Here is a 19,469-nt window from a genome sequence, read left to right on the forward strand (position 1 = left end):
CGGGGTTCCGCGGACAGCGACCGACTTCATTGACCCGATCCACCATGACGAGGGCAACAGCCCGGCCCCCGGCCTGGCCCCAACATCCGGCTTCGGCCCCTGACGGGCGGTCGACGGGTGGGTGGGCGACCGGGCGGGCGCGTGCGCGCACTCCCTCCGCCCCCTCCCATCCCTGTCCATCACGTGGCTGGGGGGTGGGGGCGGTGCGGTCGTCACGTGAGCGCGGGGGGCCGGGGCTGGCGGCCGGGCTGGAGGGGAAGATGGCGGCGGAGAGGGAGCCCCCGCCGCTGGGGGAGGCGCGGCCTGCTGACTTCGAGGAGCTGGAGGACGGCGAGGACCTCTTCACCAGCACCGTGTCCACCTTGGAGGTGAGAGCCCGCCCGTCATTGCGGGCCCCGACCCCCACGGCCGGGCCAGCACCGGCCGGGCCCTCCCCCTCCCGGTCAGGCCGCCAGTGCCGCGCTCCTGACCGTGTCCCCCGGCTCCCCGTCGGGCCTTTACGGGCCCGTGTCCCAGCTGCAGCCCCGCCGTCTGCCTCGGTTACGGTCGCGGCGGCTCTTCGGCGCTTCTGCCCCGGCGGGCGAGTGGCCGCGGCCCCCGGTGGCTCGGTGGTTCCCGTCGGGTTGTCAGTCTCTTGACAGAAGCAGCAGAAAACTCTTCAAGGACCTCTATGCCAGGTTGCCGCTTTCCCTCCTCATACCCCTACCTTTTACTGCCGGGGCAGTAAATGTTTCCACCTTTCCTTGTCACACAGCGCCGGTTCGCTGGTCAACACACGCACCCGCCCGCCCCTTAGACTTTAGATTAACAACAACCCGTTTTCTTTGTTTGGCCTCTTTCCGAGGCTTCGGGACTCTCAGAACCCTCTTCCAGTTCGCAGAAACTTGTAGAAACTTGACTCCCCTCTAAGTCTTCCTCCGCCGGAGCTGTCGCAGGGCTGCGGTGGCTCAGCGTCCCGTTGTCCAGCTGGGACCCTGCTTGCCCGGCGCCGTCTGTCGCCCCTGGCACTCGCCCCCTCTCAGGAGGGGCAGTTACTGGCGGCCGAAGGGAGGAAGCAGCCGCGCGAGGCGTTACGAAACCTCCTGTTGGCAGAAATCAAAAATCTACAAGAAAGGAAAACTCGTAGCGAATACATCTCTAAACCCTGCTTGCTTTCCGTGCCAGGTATCTAATTAAAAATTTAAAAACAAATAAATTAAAAAATCAAAGCACCTCAACCTGTTAATACGTCTTGGTTCAGAAGTGTTTGTGTGTTCATTCATTATAGTGGGAACTTTTCTTGCCGAGTTGTTGTGGTCATGTTTCACCTGTGGATTTTGCCAGTATCATCAGGAAGAACTTTATTCTTCCTGTACACAGTTGCCCATTTAGAAAGAAAATTGTTCCCGTTCCTCCTTTCCTGAAGAGTTTCCTGTCCCTGACCTTTACAGTAATAGGATCAGTGCATATTTCTTTGTTTTACTCTGGCCACCGTCTGTCCTTAGCAAAAAAGGCCACTATACAAAGAAGCTTTTAAGTGTATTTTAAAGTCACTTGCCTTTTCTCAAGTCACTTTATTACTTTTTTTTTTTTAATAGATGCTTAATCTGTGCATTGATAGAAAGAAAGATCTGTGGAAAATGCTGTGAAGGAATAGCAAATGATGTGAACCTGCCATTGACAAGAACCCTGTAAATAGACTTCTGTGCATCTGTGTGTGATACAGTGTGTATTATTGGAGTCTTGTTCTGTGCACAGACTGCAGTATAACACAAATAATGCTTTTACTGTTTTTGTCTAGAATTAAAACTGCAAGAGATATGATAGATTTAGTGTCAAAGTAACAGTTACAGTGACAACTCCTCTAACTGCAAAAGCTGCCCAAAATGCGCTTTGGCTTGGCTGACAGGTCTGTTATACTGCTTTATTTTTGTAGACAGCCTGTTTTGAAGAAAGTAGCAAAGTAGAAAGGGGAAACCCCTTTGTGCAAAGGGAAGCTTTGAAAAGCTTTGTCAGTAAAGCTTTTTTTAACATCTAATCAGATACAGCATTTAGGGAAGAGCCTTAATCTTGTGATTCTCTTGCAAATTTGGAAGGAAAAGATCATGAAAATTGACTTTGAACTTCTCAGGAGCTTGAACATAGATCATTTAACTCAAGTGTATAGGGCACCTTAGGACAGAGAACAGTTATCTCATGGTGTAGGTCTGTCTTGAGTGTTGTTTTAATCCTGTAAATACTAAGTAACTGTTTCTAAAGTAACTGTTCCAAAATGGCAATGGAAGTTACATAGTATCAGCAGGCATCAGGCTTTTCATAGTTGATTGTGTATTTGCTGATTCCAGAGAAGAGAGTATGGGAAGGGATGTTGTGGTCCAAAGCAAATTTCTGTGAAACTTACGGTATTTTGAAAGGGTTCCTAACTGGTTTATCCTGGAGCTGTCCATTAGCTTTTTGCATGATGAATTTCAGACCCTGTCCATTCTTGGTTTTTTTTTTGCTTTCATAAACTTTGAACAGAAAACTTAACTCTCAGAGAACGCAAAAGTTCCTTTCTTACCTATGATTTGGTTTTGTAGTGGAGAAACCAAGATTTCTAGTGGGTCTTCCAGATAGCTGTCATGTTAACAAAGTCTCCAATTAGTAAACACATGCTGACTTGTCTGAGTTTCTTCTGACAAAATACAGAAGTAATGTATATTGAGAGCAGTAAATGTGAAATATTTAAATACAGGAAAGCTTACTGACTTCAGAGGCTTATGTACATAGTCAGATGGAGAATTTTGTTTATTTCAAATTCTCCTCTGATGTGAAGAAAAAAGATGGAGCTATAACTTTGTGCATGTGCTAGAAGTTAGTGTCTTCAATTAAACCTGCTTTTATTCTGGAATATAGAATGCTGTGTTGTAACACCTGGCATTTCTGGGGTGCACCAGGAGCACATTCTAGTACATGAAAACTTGTGGGTGGCAGAGGTTGAGTATGCTTTGCTTTCTGTGAACATAGGGTACTCCAGACACTAAGCAGAGCAGCAGCTTGTCTGAGCTGGTGGGATACTCGTTTCCTTGTCAGATATCCACAGTTCCTAAGAGTAGTGGAATCATACTTGGTTTTCATTATGCCAATCATATTCCAATATCTCAATGAGTGTCTGCATTAAATTCATGGTCACTGAGTGTCCTCTAGCTGCCAGAGTTGCTTTCCTCAATGGGAACAGCCAGACCAAATGAGGCAAATGGTCTACGCCAAGACTGTGTTGACACCGTTACTCAGTGGTGTAGATGCTCTGTGAAGGATATGATTGTATGTATGGGCTGGTAGTCATGTGCAGTACTCTCCCAGCTACCAGCTCTTTGTAGCTCAAGGTCTTCCTGAGCCCTAGCTAGCACTACAGCATCAATAATCTTCCATGGACTTCACCTACTTGCTAAATTTTCAAGTGCATGTCTTTTTGTTTTTTTTAAAAGTGTCCATGAGAGTCACAAGATGTTCTGGAATTTAACTGTACATTATGAGAAGAATTATCCCCTGTTGCAAGTTTGTAATCAGCAAATTGCTAATTTGCTCTCTGTGACCTCTGCCACTACTGGGTAATACTGCAAATAACTGTGTGAAAGTCAGTTTTGATTACATGTATTAAAAAAGCATGTTACGTTTTCTGAAAAATGGTACATTTAGTGTTACTCTCATTTCATAATTTTCACCTCCTTCCTCCTTGCCTTACTTGTCTTTTTCTCTGCGACCTTCCCTGTTTGTCTGTTGTGCCACTTCTTACTCCATTTTCCCTACACAACCCATTAGTTTCTCTATTGCTTCTCTCTGTCTTCTGTAAAGCAAGTGCCACGTGAACATGTATCCCAGCTGCTGCCTACTCATTTTAACCAGTAGTTGTGTTCTGGTTTGGTTGCGGGGGGTGGGGGCGGTGGGATGGAAGAAGACACTTGAAAATGATGAGTAAGCAGTAGATGTGGTAATCTATTAAGGACTGTCATTTAGGACAGGGTGTGCATGTAATCTTACCGCCAGTTTATCAGTGAAAGATCTGCAATGTGCATTCGTTTGTTTGGGGTTTTCTTTGCACAGAAGGCAGAACATTAGATAGGCACAGAAGTCCAGCTGTCTTTAATGATATCCATTGAATTTAACAGTGGCAGTTATAGAGGAAGCAGTAAAGACCACACAGGAATGTCAGAGAGGAAAATGTTACGTCCTTCAACATATACTATTCCTTTGCATAAAAATAAATCTGTATCCAAAATTAATTCATGTAATTCTACCCAAAATGTAACACCAAATTGGTGTTAAATCCAGGCTGTAGTGGAAGCATGTAGGCATTCGTTCTTGTCTTAACTGTTCTCTTAAACTTTCTGCTTAAAATACTGCTCTCCTATTGTGGAGTATTGTCTCTGCCCATGCTGTGATTTGTGAGCTTCTGTAACACTGTCTCAGACAATGAGCAGGGTTAACTTGAACAACTAGAATAGTATGATGGTTAGCTTTTGCCTGCCTACTGTGCTGTGACTGAAGGAGGCTAGGAGGGATTCAGGCAAGTAGTTGAACTGGTTTGGGGAGAACCTGACTTTTAAGAGAAGGGAGGATGTCCAAACACATAGTGCTGTAATTTCGGCCAACAATAAATATGAGAACACGTTCTTATTTATTCTGAAGTAAAAGCTACAAAATACTTAGTTACTACCACTGACTATAATGCTCAATAAAAGAGAGGCAAATTGAGCTGCTTATTCCATTGCAAACTGGAATTGACCTCTCACCAGAAACTTACAATGTGGAAAACAAGCAAAGCGTGATCCTGACTCTCATGTGCATTGGATATCTTGGTTGTTGGATGCTTCATCTGACTTACTTTCAGCTCAGGAATCACCCTGAAATTTCACAGGCATGAACTTTTCAGGAAATAGGCATGTTTGTGCATGTGAATCATTGGCAACAAGTTAAGTTTAAAATTTCTGAACAGCCTGCTGTCCATGTGTGTCTGAGCCATGAGGTTTTCTGTTAGTCTCATCATCCATTTCAATGCACTACTAACTATATTTCATAAGTATGAAATAGCAAAGTTGGATTACTGTCTTTTAGCTTGCACCTGTAGTAGGGTGTAACCAGAATAGTATATGTTGAGTTGTTTGAGTGCATGTGTGCTTTCTTTGAGATGTGTAGTAGCACTCTCTGACTCACTGACTATGCAAAATAACCAGATTGTTAGGAATTTTTATATTCAGGACCACAGCTTTCTGGATTTTCATAGTTCCCCAAGAACTGTGTCTGTTTTGAAGATAACTTGTGTAGATAACAAACTGAAGTTTGTTGCAAAGCTCTTAAAACAGATTCATGCTTTGTCCAAAGTTACAATAAGTGTTCAGACCATGAGTATTTTTTAACAGACTTCTACACATTGTCTTCCTCATACAAAGTCCCAGCTGTTTGTGAAGATATTTAACCCCATTCTTAATTCATCTTGTCTGAGAATGACAGCTGTTTAAAAATACCAAACAGCCACTGAAAGATTACTAGGCCAGGAAATACCTATTCAGCTGTCAGTTTGTTGTGGTTTAACCCCAGCCCACAGCTGAACCCTGCACAGCTACTCGCTCACTCCTGCCAGCAGGATGGGGGACACAATTAGAAGGGTAAGAATCAGAAACGCACACAAGCAAAGCAACACAAGGAATTCATTCCCCACTTCCCATGGGCAGGCAGGTGTTCAGTCATCTTCAGGAAAAGCAGGGCTCCATCATGCACAACAGTTACTTAACCATGTAACTCCAAACCTCCTCCCCTCCTAAACCCCAGAGTTACATGCTGACCATGATATCACATGGTATGGTATGTCCCTTTGGTCAGTTGGGGTCGGTTGTACCAACTGTGTATCCTCCCAATGCCTTGTGCATCCCCAGCTTCCTTGCTGGCAGTGCAGAGAGAAACAGAGAAGGCCTTCATGCTGTGTAAGCACTGTTGAGCAATAGATAAAACAGCCCTGTTATCAACACTCTTGGTCACAAACTGAAGCTGTGGAACTATACAATCTATTATGGAGGAAATTAACTCCCAGTCTAAACCAGTACACAGCTTAAAAGGGTATTTTAGGGAACAACATTTTATTTGTAAATCATCCACAAAATAAAACTTCAATATCTATTATTATTAAAAACAGAACTGGAAAATTATCACAAATATACATGTATTATATATTTATAAAATAAGTAACAGTCATTTATAAAATAAATAGCAGCCCTGAAGAGAAGGTCTTGGGGGTGTTGGTTGATGAGTAGCTTGACATGAGCCAGGAATGTGTACTTGCAGCCCAGAAAGCCAACTGTGCCCTGGGCTGCATCACAAGAATTGTTACCACCAGGACAAGGGAGCTGATTCTCACCTTCTAGTCTGTTCTCAAGAGGCCCTGCCTGGAGTACTGCTCTAGGGTCCCCAGTACAAGAAAATATAGACTTCTTGGAGCAGGTCCAGAGGAGGGCCACAAAGATGATCAGAGGGCTGGGGCACCTCTTCTATGAAAATAGACTGAGCTGGGCTTCTTCAGCCTCTCTTGTGAGAGAGGAAGGCTTGTGTAACTTTATTGCAGCCTTCCAGTACTTGATGGGGCCTACAGAAAACTTGGGGAGGGACTATTTGCAAAGGTATGTAGTAATAGGACAAGGGCTAATGGCTTTAAGCTGAAGGAGCGGAGATTTAGATTAGATACGGGGAAGAAAATCTTTGCAGTGAGGGTGGTGAGTCCCTGGCAGAGGTTGCCCAGGGAAGCTGTGACTGCCCCCTCCCTGGCAGTGCTTAAGGCCAGGCTGGATGGGGCTTTGGGTAGCCTGGGCTAGTGGAGGGTTTTGCTGCCCATGGCATGGGTGGGTGGGACTAGATGATCTTCATGATCTCTTCCAACCCTAAACCATCACATGATTCTAACACATAAGCATAACTTCTATTTAACTGGAAATAGTCACTTCTAAACTTCCTGTCTTGAATACAGATTATACAAGCTGCATGAATAAGCTTTGCTTCTCGAGCTTTCTGAGCTATGGTCTGTTTGAGTTCTTTCCTTGTATGAGTATTCTTGTGTTGTGGCTCTTGGAAATCAAGGCATGCGAAATTTGCAGAAAGCCCTTTGCAACTGATACGCTAAATACAGCTGTGAAGTCTGGTATCCAGTACTGATTTCTTGGCTTTCCTTAACAGTGTCAAGTGTAGGATCTTTCCCTGCTCAGTAACAGAAAGAGATCCCTAATCCCACCAGGACTTTGTCATTTTCCATGTATTTAGAGCTATTCTTAAGAAGACACTGTTACTAGTAAGTCAAAATAGTTGTATTTGCCTCCAGTTAACTTGTTGGTTTAGGCACATAAATATTTGGGTTTTCAGATTATGCCGAACTGTCATCAAGCTTAACTGTTCAAGGCAAATCTTGTGTCTGGTAGGGTTGTGTTCTTTTGTGATTAGAAGCCAGGTATAGTCAAAAGTAATCGTCAGTAACCAAACTTGCTACTTTGGATAAGACTGAGAAGATAGGCTGCAGGAAGAGCTTAAAGTTGTGAGTATTCCCTGAGGGCTGTTCTCCACCACTCATTTATCAAGAGCACAATTAAGGGATAAAAGACTTCTCTGTGGTATAAGTGATCAGGAAGGCTTTTGCTCCCTGTGCTTGGGCATGTTTACAGCTGTTTTTCATGGTGGTGAAATAACAAGCATGACCTACATGTCATTCTGCATCTGTAATAGAATGGGTTCCCCACTATGTCCTCAACCTCAGATCTGACAAAATCTAAATTAATTGCTGGTAAAGGTTGAGTAGCAGCAATAAGTGTCTGTAATATTTTTTGTGAAGAATTGCTTTTGCTGATAAAACTTTAAACTGGTGAACCTCACAGGGAAATCAAGCGTTTCTGAGCTCTGCTGTTCTAACTGAAGTACAAGATCCTGAACTCGCAGCTCTACAGAGCACTGCCCGCAGGGACAGACTGTTTCTTCTGGAATATGCTATTTCTGAGTTCTCAAGTCACTTTGAACTGTCGACTGTTACATGTGACCCATACTATCTATACTACCATTTGAAGAGTAATGAAGCATGTCAAGTGGTGAGGATTTCTTAAATTTTCTAGTTCATGTCATCTAAAATAGTTGCAAGTCTTGTGATAATTGAAAGATGGTGCTTCATGGAATGAACAACTGCACCTTTATTACCTCAGAGCCCTCTATTTGCTGTGGGATCGTTTCTGCATTGGTTTAGTATGAGAAGTGTACATGTGACTGGTGAATTGGTTCTTTGTAAGGTTTAAAACTACATACAATTCCTACATGTTTCTGCTTTGCAGGCTCTAGGGCAAAATCCAACAAGCAGTTTGGGAGACTGCTCCTTTAGTTGCTTGTAACTTTGGTTCATTTATTGATTTCCCCACATTACAAGTGGGTTTTTCGGAGAGTGGTAGCCTTGGTAGAGGGAAGGGGGTGTAACCTCTTTTGTTATTTGAAATTGGAGCAGTTCCTTGTTGCAACCATAATCTGGTTTAGAGTAATATAAATTTTCTGGTATTTCCATATTTGCTTTTGTGTCTTTTTATTTCCTTATGTCATAGAATCATAGAATGTGTAAGGTTGGAAAGGACCTTTAGATGTCACCTAGTCCAACTCACCTGCAGGGACATCTTCACTAGATCAGGCAGGCTGCTTGGAGCCCTGTCAAGCCTGACCTTGAACGTTCCCAGGGATGGGCCCTCCACCACACCTCTGGAAATCCTGTTCCAGTGATCCACTACCCTCATATTGAAGAACTTTTTCCAAATATCCAACCTAAATCTCCCCCTTTTGAGTTTAAAACCATTACCCCTTGTCCTGTCACTACGTGCCCTTGTGAACAGTTCTTCCCCAGCTTTCTTATAGGCACCTTTCAGGTACTGGAAAGCCACTATAAGGTCCCCGCAGAGCCTTCTCTTCTCCAAGCTGAACAAGTCCAACTCTCTCAGCCTGTCTTCACAGGAGAGGTGCTACAGCCCTTTGATCATTTTTGTGGCCCTCCTTTGCACACGCTCCAACAGGTCCATGTCATTCTTGTGTTGAGGGCTCCACAGTTGGACACAGTGTTCCAGGTGAGGTCTCACCAGAGCAGAGTAGGGCAGTAGAATTACCTCTCTCAATCTGCTGGCCACACTTCTTTTGATGCAGATCAGGAATGGTTGGCCTTCTGGGCTGCAGAGACGCATTGGTAACTCATGTCCAGCTTCTCATCCATGAGTACTCCTAAGTCCTTTTCCTCAGGGCTGCTTTCAAGCACATCATCTCCTAACCTGTATGGATAATGGGGGTTGTCCCAACCCAGGTGCAGGACTCTGCACTTGGCTTTATTGAACCTCATGAGGTTCACCTGGTTCCACTTCTCCAGCCTATCCAGATCCTTCTGTCACATGAACTCAGTTTGGTGTCATCAGCAAATCTGCTAAGTGCACACTCAGTCCCACTGTCAATATCATTAATAAAGATATATAATAAAGGTATAGAGGTTTTAAATATATCTTTATTATTTTTTCCTATCTATAAATCCAAATCTAAATGCAAACCTTTTCAAAAGGAACTTAAACTACCTTCAGTAGTACTAATATTCTAGATATTTCTGCAGCAGCTTTTGTTTCGTGTTAATTAAACTTGAGGAAATGGGTGACTTTTTTTTCTTCTGACAAAGAAATGAAAAGAGCTGTTGACCAGCTCATATCCTTTGTTCATTGTTACCATGCTGGGAGTAGGAAATGGAAATAGCTGATAGGGTTTCCTTTCTGTACATCTTGTCTTGTTTATTTGTAATGAAAGAATGCTTATTGCAATAATTCTTACATACTGACACATGGCAACTGATTCTCTGCTAATTATTTCACTTTTGGGTTTTTTTAAACAGTCAAGTCCTTCATCTCCAGAGCCAGCAAGTCTTCCTGCAGAAGATCTCAGCACAAACTCCAATGGTCCAAAGCCAGCAGAAATCATGCTAGATGATGACAGAGAGGACCTCTTTGCTGGTAATTGCTCTTTTCTTCTGATTATATCTGCATGTACTCTTTTGCTCTTGTTCTGAAAAGAATATGCTTTTCCAAGAAGGGAGGTTTGAAAACTTTATATGATGTAAAAAGTCATTTTATTTGCTGTAAGAAACATATGAACCAGTAACCTAGCAATGGAAACTTTTAATTTTAGGCAATTTAGTACTGTAGCAAATTTTACCTGTTGCCTAACCTGTTGAAATTATGCTTAGTTGAAAATTATTTAATGAATTAGTCCCTCTAGCTGTTATCATTCTTTCTTTTGGAAGTTCAACAGTCATGTACTTAATTCATGTCTTATATCTGCAGTATCTTGTAAGATTTATGAATTTGCAGGAGAAATAGCATGCTTAAAAGCTATTGTGGTGCAATTTAGGTGAGCATGTGGCCCCCACCCATGACCAAAACCGCTGAGATTATTCTTTACCATTGTTAACATACCTTGCTGTTGATTGCATATTGTTGTAAGACTGTTTGGAATGTAACCTTTCATTTGAAACTCAAAAGCAGAAAACTTAATCTTGTTCAGTAGTAAACAAAGTGATACTCACCTTCTCTTCGGGATTAGGTGAATTTTGTTAACCTTTTGCTGTTAAATTAAAAGTAGGAGTAGTGTGTTCTCAGGTATAAACACTTCTATTACACTCTTGGTGTCACATATTTTTGTAATTTAACTATTAATTGTTCTCTCTGATATTGAATTAGTGGCACTTTGAGAAACTTACTTAATAGAAGAGTTAAATAAATTTCTTACATAGTTTGGAAATGGTGTAGGATTTTTTTCCTTGTGGAACTTTGTAGCATTTCATAAGTTTGTTTACTAAATATAGCTTTCTCAGTGGTGTGTACTGTCAGTGAGTGCATAGTATGGCAGTGTTAGCTGGTTAGTAATGTGTACCAGTAATGATACCAGTATTTATAATTGTTTAATTAACAATACTTAGATCTGTGTGTAAGAAACACAGTAAGTTACATACTAGGTCTCTATTTAATAACGTAAGTAGTCACAGGGTTTTTTTCAGCTACAAAGAAATATAATTCAGATCATATTCCAAGCTGGAGGGTAATTCTTTTTTTATGACTATTGTTATTAGGAATAGGTGTTTGGGACAACTCCTGTGTTTCACTAGTGCATGATTCTGTCTCTGTTATTTGACATTACTGTATGTTTTGGAGAAGGGTGTGTAAAAGTATTGATAAATAATCAGTCAATAAATAACACATTTCTGATGCTTCATTAATCAGTCACTGCTTTGGTGGTTTTTAGCTATCCTAATGTGGGTTTTGGGTGCTATCAGTTACAGATTTAGGAACATTAACTATTCAAGTGTCATGGTTTAGCCCTGGCTGGAGGCCAGATGCCCACCAAAGTCCGTCTATTACTCCCCTTCTTAGTTGGACAGGGGAGAAAATATATATCAAGAGGCTTTCAGAGGAGTCAAAATAAGGACAGGGAGAGATCACTCTGTCGTCAACGTGGCAAAACAGACTCGACACAAAGTGAAGAAGAGAGAAACTACTCTACTTTATTACACTACACTACAACTACAAAGAACAGTGAAGAAAACGGAGTTGAGAGCATGACCAGATCTTAAAACAAACGTAACCAGATCTTAAAACACTTTCCCCCCACCACTCCCTTCTTAGCAGACTTTAGCCATGATCATGCTCCCTTCTTCCCCCCTGCTCACAGTACAGTGGGGGCAGGGACGGGGGAAGATGGGCTTCTCAGTTACTTCTTCATGAGCTGTTTTCCTTTTCCAGATCTTAAGACACCTCTAACCTCCCCCCCTGCTCCCTTCTTAGCAGACTTCACTCTAGTCATGATTTCACTCTCTTCTTCCCCCTGCTCGCAGTACAGGGGGGCAGGGACTGGGAGATGGGGGCTTCGGTCAGTCCCTTGCAAGTTGGTTTCCCTTCTCATCTGGGAGGTGAGGGGGGGACATTCATTCCACACCCTCCCCCTGCTGTACTGTAAGGTCTCACCCACAGGAGATAGTCCTCCATGAACTTCTCCAACATGAATCCTTTCCCCAGGGCTTTATCTATTCACCAGCTGCCCTGGCGTGGGTCACGGCTATGGTGGGCAGTCAGAAATCACAATGTCTCTCAGTCCCAGTCCTCTGTGGGGTCACCAGCCTCCCCCAAGCAAACCTGTTCCGGTGCAAATCTCTCTCTCACTCATGTCTGTGTCTCTGTTTCTCTCTATGGCTGCAAGTGCTGGCAGCAGCTTGTTTCAACATAGGGTCACAGCTTCTTCTCTGTGTCTCCACCTGCACCGTCCAGCGTGGAGCCCCTCCATGGGCTGCAGGTGGGGTCTCGGCCTTTTCCATGGGTTTCTCCACGGGCTGCAGGGGCATCTTTCTCTCCAGCACCTGGGCCGCCTCCTCCCCTGCCCTGTTCCGGCCTTGGTGTCTGCACAGCTCGTTACATCTTCTCCCTCCCTTCTCCAGTGGCAAAATGCAGCTGCTTCTGGGTTCTTTTCTCCTATATGTGATTCTCAGAGGCGCTCGACTATCTCTCTGGCTGCAACTTTGGCCTTGAATTGCTCGTTGTTATAGTTGAGGCTACAGAAAACTCTAACTGCTGCTGAAAAAAAACCCATCTCAGCAGCACAGCCTCACAGAACTGCAACATCAATAAAGGAGGTGTAATATTTGGAGCATCTGAAGTACATGGGGGTTCTGAATGCTGCTTCTAAATACTAACACTTTTCCTATTGAGTCAACTATCAGTCTGCTTTGAATACAGTCCTCATCTTACACATTTAGTTCTGGCATATTTTGTACGTGCCCAGTGCCTTTGTTCTGAACTTTTTTTTGCTTGTGACACTGTTGGAATGTATTGACTGAATTTACTACCTCTCTGAAAGTGTTTTATGAGAAAGAGAGAATAAATAATAGAGGAAATCCTATTTATTTTGTATTTGTTACCTCATGTTATGACTTATAAAGACCAGCAGTGCTTTGGTAATGAAGCTTGCTAGTACTACTAATTTGGTTATTTAGCTTTGGTGTATAAAGTTGGCTTTCTATAACTACAGAGCCATCTGGCATCGATATTTTTGGAAAGCCAGTTCTCCTTAGCATAATATTAAGAAAAAAGGTGGCTGGAGTAAATATTGAGGAGAACCATACAGAAGGAACAAATATTAGCAGCCAGATTACTTCAGCTGTAATGAATGCTGTGAGGAAAACAGGCAGAACTGATTTAATGAGTTTGAGCTTTGCTATGGAGGATATTCTATTAAATACATCCACTGGTGAACTGAGAGCAGCACATGTAACATACTGCATGTCTAACACAGTTAAGACTGGTCTTTAAAAGGTCAATTGTATACAGGCTGAGGCTGTAGAAGCTCTCCAACAGAGGGGAAAAGACAATAGTGATTTATGGAGCCTAGGGCAGAATATGACATCTTCCAAAGTATCCTGTTCTAAGTAGGAAGTTTGCGTAATACGCTTGTACCAGTGTGATGAACTTCTGTCTTTGTTTCACTGATGGCATAGGTGTTCTCAAAAATCATGTCTAATTTGTGTCCTGGTGCTATGCCCTCATAAGTATAACTATATTTTCTTTCATAGGACTGTTTTGCTAGAAAATTGTGTTAATCTGTGTGATTAACTTTCTGATACTGATGTTCAGTAAATAGAAAAAATGTAAGAAGGCAACGTATGGTGTCTGTTTTCTTGCTTCCAGCATGATTGCGTAAGCCTAGCTTTCTGTGAGAATAAGACAGGGGTTTTTTTACAAGTAAGTGCAACTGGGCTTTTTCCTTCAATATACTGAAATTCCAAATAAACCTATCTTTACATGGCATGTAGGAACACTTAACCGTAGAGGAAAAGAATAAGGTTACACAGCTTTTAACTTTCATTGTTCCTTCATATTGAATTATTAAGCACTATGAAATTCAGGTTAAGGAAATCCTATGAATTCATCCTGAGAGACTCTGACTCTGTGGGGACATAAACAACTAGTTTTGCAGACTTATTTGTAAAATCATGATGGTTTGCCTCTCTAGCTACTGTAGGCTTGATAAATATTTTTCATTTATCCATTTAGTAATGCAATGTAAAAGGAAAGATGTGAGGGAGAAAAAAGTGTAGGATTTCCTTTACTATTATAACACAGTTTAGAGTCTGGGGTGGGAGGAGCTGTGTGTGTTTGGTGGGGGGGGGTGTTAGGCTTTTTTTGGCTATACTTAAAAACGTCTTTCCTATTGTGTTTCCACGTCAGCTACAGGATAGTATATACAATAAAATGTTTTATATATTCATTACCTTGTCTCTGGTGACTCATAAGTGCTTTGGCTGAACTATTAAAACTGGACTTTAAAGGTGGAAGAAAATGAATTTTCTGTCTGTCTTTGGAGACCAGTATATTTTGCTGCTGCATTCATTAGTATTGTGGTTCTTGTCCCATAAAAAGCAGTCTTGCTAAATCCACTTAAGCACTTTCACCCTTAGAAACTAAGAGTCAGTGTGTTGATTATTTGTCCAAGAAAGAATTGCTTTATCTTACCTTGTAGAGCTCTTAGGTGTGGATACCATAATGATCAGTGCTCAGAATCAGGTAGTATTGAGGGGGAGGGCTTGGAGTTTTGTCTTAAAACCTGGTTATTCATAAGCTTCTACTGTAGAGTGAAGAACTGCATTACTGAATTACTAGGCAAAAATGTCAGCCTAAAGTTCTGTATATAGCTGAGGAATGTGCTGTGGACTTCATATGCAGGATATAGCTGCCTGTCCCTTCTTGCCTCTGCTGTTCATAGGGCAGGGCTGTGAAGTTATATCAGTGCTCTATTGCTATAATTGGAAAAATGTAAAATTATAATTTGTCCTCTTCCCTAGTCTGGTAAAAGATTACTTCTGATGTTCTTTTGGTTTCTTCGGCGTTGGAAGGTGTTTGACTCATGCAAATATCTAGCTATCATGTCCTGGGAGAAATCAATGTTTGGAGGGGGTAATATTTGTTTGTGTTGGGTTTTGTTTTGTTTAGGTGGTGATAGATTTGTCTTATGCTTTTTTCACTGGGAGCTGATAAAGAAAAGGAGATGCTAATTCTGGACCAGACATGAAATGTACTTTAAGCCCAGCGGAACAGCAAAAGTTTCTGGCTGACGGTATCTGTCAGACTGTTGTCATGTGGTGTGTCTGACAAGAAGGAGTTCAGTGGAGATCCCTTGCTGGTTTTTAGAAGCTGTTTTTTTGAGTTCTAGGTCTGTGCTGCAAAATATGCATGCACAGAAGCACGTGAGCCTAGTTTTGAAGTCAGAGGGCAGCCTTATTACTGGCTGACTGTTCTGTTAAAGCTGTTTCTGTTCTGTTGAAGATTATTCTTAGCACTCCCAATAAAACAGTAAGGGTCATGGGCTATGACTTAGGTGTAGTAGTTCTCACAGTTTGTTAGGATATTTGTTTCTGAAATGTTGCTGTACCTGGAGAAGCCTTTTTTTAAAAATAACTTTTCTGCTGTCTTGGACAACACTTTCTACTTCACTTTCCGTCTTTGTTTATGTGATTGTCGAGGTTTTGCCCCAAGCAGCTGCTTGGAGGAGGAGGAGGGTTGGGACAGGAAGAATGGAGGGAGGGGAAAGGAGAGGGAGGAGAAAACCCAAGGAACCAAAACCTTGGGAGGCTGGGATAAGGATCGATTACTAGAATAGCAGAAAGATAGATGTAGTAACAATAACAGGACTTTATAGCAGACTACACAAAACTGGTGATACACAATGCAGTTTCTCACTGAACCGCACAACTCAGGCTGTGCAGCTCCGAGCTGTCCCAAAACCAGACTGTCCCAAAAATTGCGCATCCTGGACCTGCCTGCTCCTCCCCCCAGCAGCCCCCCTTTTATGCTGAGCATTATGTAATTGGCATGGAATACCCTCTTCGGCCATTTGGGTCACCTGTCCTGGCTGTGCCCCCTCACATCTTGTTATCAGGGCAATATAAACAACTGAAAAGACCTTGATTGCTTGGCAATAACTAGAAACATCAGTGTGTTATCAGCACTGCTGTCATCCTTACTCCCAAACATGGCATTCCATCAGCTGCTAGAAAGAAATTAACTCTTTCCTAGCTGAAACCAGGAGAGTGATCACCTGAGAAAACTTTCAAAAATAAGAAGACAATTTAAACACTTGAGCCATGTCAGAATTTTAGACGTCTGACATTTAGAAGTGTCACCAATAAAAATAACTTACTCAGCTGAACTAAACTGCTGGTGAGGATTTGCAAACTTGCACTTTGTGAGGTGATGTTTGACAAATACTAGTGGTGGAAAGTAAAGAAACAAGAGCTGTCCAATGCTGAGATTAGGTCCCATGCTTGAGTGCTGACAGGAACTTGGGCTGTAGAATGTTAATTAACAATAAATAGTTGTCTTCTGCAGCAGGATGAGATATTGTCTTATACTTTTGGAGCTAAGCATCTTGACAGTAGTCCATAACAATGGCTTTTTTATAGACTGTGAAGTAGGTACTTATGTGTTGAAGTTTCACAACATTAGTGGGTTTGGTTCATATGTGCTGATAACTGCTGTATCTGTGAGTGTTGGATCTCAATGTTTCCATCCTAAAAGTTGGGAGGAGCGGTTGCCTCTCATTATGCAAGAAGAGCTTACACATTTGAGACCTTCCCAGGAAAGCAAGACATCCAGATATTTTTTTTTTCATGAAAATACTAAAACTGATTATTTAAAAAAAAAAACAAAACCCTAGAAAACCTACCAACACAAAATCACAACCTAGTACTTCAGTTTTCAGGGGAAAAATCTAAAATTATTGAATGTTATAGTTTCTACTTTAAAATCTACTGAATTCATCTTTTCATGAGAAGACTAAAGGAAAAAAAAAACCCACCCCCTCCAAAGCCATAAAAGAGACACGAATTGTCAATAAAAGTTTTAAATCTAGATTTCATCTGATTTCTCAAAGTGGAAGAATATATATAAGAAGCATAAAAGCCGGAGTTCATCAGAACAAATATATTTCTTGCGAAGTAGATCTTCAGCTTGTGTACTACTCAAAGACTGCCTTTCTGGGGAGAAAAGTAGCTAGAAAGAGTAAGAGCATGAGGTTTTTAAATAGAGCTAATACTACTTTTTTCCTTCATAATCTTTTAATACTTGTGTTTTAAACAAGAAATACAACAAATATCCTTGATACTGTCCTCCACTGGCCCCTCGCCTTCTTCCACTATCTTTTACATTTCACTCTTCTAGCTTTATGCAATATCCAGGACACATGGGAACTTCAGGGTGAGAGGTAATAGGAAGGAGGATGACATAAATTATGCTTTCTTCCTAGAGAAACTGACACACTGCTATCAAATAAACAGATGCTCTTTTCTCTGGGTAACTTCCTCCAGGAAAATAGAAAAGGAGGCCTAGTAGGCAGCATCATTAAAATTTGCTCATACTCAACCAATGTAGGGTTACACAGTTTTGGAAACACTGGTCTAAACAAAGCCTAATATTACTTGTCTCACTTAAAGGAAACCTCTTTGTCTTTCCAACTGCTCTTCCTGCCACTTTCTCTTTTACAGAAATAATGCATCAGCTTTGCCATATCTTCATCTATCTGCAGAGTAGTAGCAGGGGGCTAATCCTGCCTGGACTTCACATGGTACACAGGCTAGATCAGTTTATGATACTAATAGGTGTGAATACATGTCTGAAAAAGAAGCATGCTAGGAGTGTGCTTCTCTTTCATCTTACAGCAGTGCTGCTTTGTTATGCTGACTTAATGACAAAGTATGAATTCATACTTACACAGCAACAGACATGATTTCTCAGCTGATTATAGTGAGAAATCTGTGCCCTTGAGTTATTGCATGATTTGTTTTATAAACCTCTCTACAATTGGAAGGTACATAGAAGTACTTAGTGATAATTAATGGCATGTTTCCTAATGCACATGCTGGAATATAGCTGGTGATAGACTAAGGAAAAGTTGAAGTGGAACAGCTTTTTTTTTTATTGTTATATCTTATTTTTATATATATCATGTTACACATGTATGTCAAATGTTTTTTCTGATAGAAGGTTCTGTGAAACAATCATTTGTATGACCTGTAACCCAAATGTTGAATGCTGATAGCCAGCAAGGGAGAGAACTACTTTTTCTGTGTTTTAATGCTGCTGTTCTGCTAATCTAACAGTTGGTTGCTTTTTTTCTAACTGCCTTGGCTGCAAAAGGGTGACTTCATGCCTGATGTGAGTTTTGGAATTAGAGTTCATTATTAGTTTAAGGTGCAGTATCCTTCCTGTGGCGTTTGAGGGCAGGAAGCATCGACAAGATTGCTCAGCAATATTTAGCAGTGAGAGTAAAGGAATGGTAGGAAAATCTTTAGATAGTCTTTGTCCATATTAAAAATAGAAAATACAAAAAGGTGCTTGCTTTTACATTTAGTTTGAAAATACTATGGAAATCTGTAATTTTAAATTAGGAAGAGCCAGTAGGTTGAAGGTGATTATTGCCCTCTGCTTAGACCTGCTGAAGCTGCACCTAGAGTACTGACTCAGAGTCTGACTATCCAGTACAAGAGAGACATGGACAGACTGGATGGAGACCAATGCAGGGCTGAGAAGATGATTAAGGGTGTGAATTCTGCAACATATGAGTAAAGATGGGGAGAGCTGAGGCTCTTCAGCATGGAGAAGAGCAGGCTTGGGGCGGGGTGCAGCTTGCAGCAGAGTTCTGCAGTGTTTGTAAATACCTAATGGGACTGAATGGGGAAGAGGGAACCAGTGGTGCCTGCTGACAGGACATGAGGTAATGTGCACAAACTGAAATACAGATAATACATAAGGAAAAAAAAGTGTTGGTTTTTATTTGTTTGTGGTGTGGTGGTAGTGGTTTGGTTTAGTTGGTTTTGTTGAGGTTTTTTTAGTGGTGAGGGTGGTTAAGTACTGGCAGAGGCTGTCCAGGGAGGATATGGATTCTCCATCTTCAGAGATGCTCAAAACCCATCTGGATGTGGTCCAGAGCAGCCTCCTCTAGCTGACCCTGCTTGAGCAGAGAGGTTAGACTATATAATCTCCAGATGTTGTTTCCAAGCTCAGCAATTCTGTGGTATCCTCCAAAACAAAGCGATGGCAGTAAACTTTGTCAGCTTCAAGCCAGTATGAGGACCTGCTTCAAACTAGGTTAAGGCATAGTGACCTTGAAGTTTTGTTACGGTTGGGTTTTTTTCCAGTTATTTTGAGCTTCAGTATCAAACAAAATTTAAGCAGATGGTCATTTTCATCCCTGAAATAGAGAGGTGTGGTTTTGTTCATTGGCAAAAAAAGTGTTACAGAAGAATGGGAAAGGGAATTGACTAACAGAATCTTTCTAAGTGGCAGCAATGATAAAGCTGAGTGGTTTTCATATACTGATTGGGAAAGATTATAGTACTACTCTGTGCAGTAATAAATTATATGGTTCACTGGATCTATTTC

General features: G+C 41.7%; 1 protein-coding gene across 4 annotated transcripts in view; it reads left to right on the forward strand.

Moving 5' to 3' along the window:
* The first annotated feature begins 250 nt into the window (after positions 1-250).
* SNX2 (sorting nexin 2) overlaps positions 251-19,469 on the forward strand; it is a 39,421-nt gene continuing 20,202 nt past the window's right edge. For 3 of the 4 annotated variants that reach the window (XM_084278761.1, XM_084278763.1, XM_084278762.1), the window contains exons 1-2: positions 251-368; positions 9,884-10,001. In XM_084278761.1, the coding sequence (XP_084134887.1) occupies positions 261-368; positions 9,884-10,001 (226 nt within the window). In that variant the 5' untranslated portion in view covers positions 251-260. Of the gene's footprint in view, positions 369-1,577; positions 1,671-9,883; positions 10,002-19,469 lie in introns of all 4 variants that reach the window. The other variant, XM_084278764.1, reaches the window with a different exon arrangement.

Source organism: Gallinula chloropus, assembly GCF_964237585.1.
Source record: "Gallinula chloropus genome assembly, chromosome: Z".
In the NCBI taxonomy this organism is placed as follows: Eukaryota; Metazoa; Chordata; class Aves; order Gruiformes; family Rallidae; genus Gallinula; species Gallinula chloropus.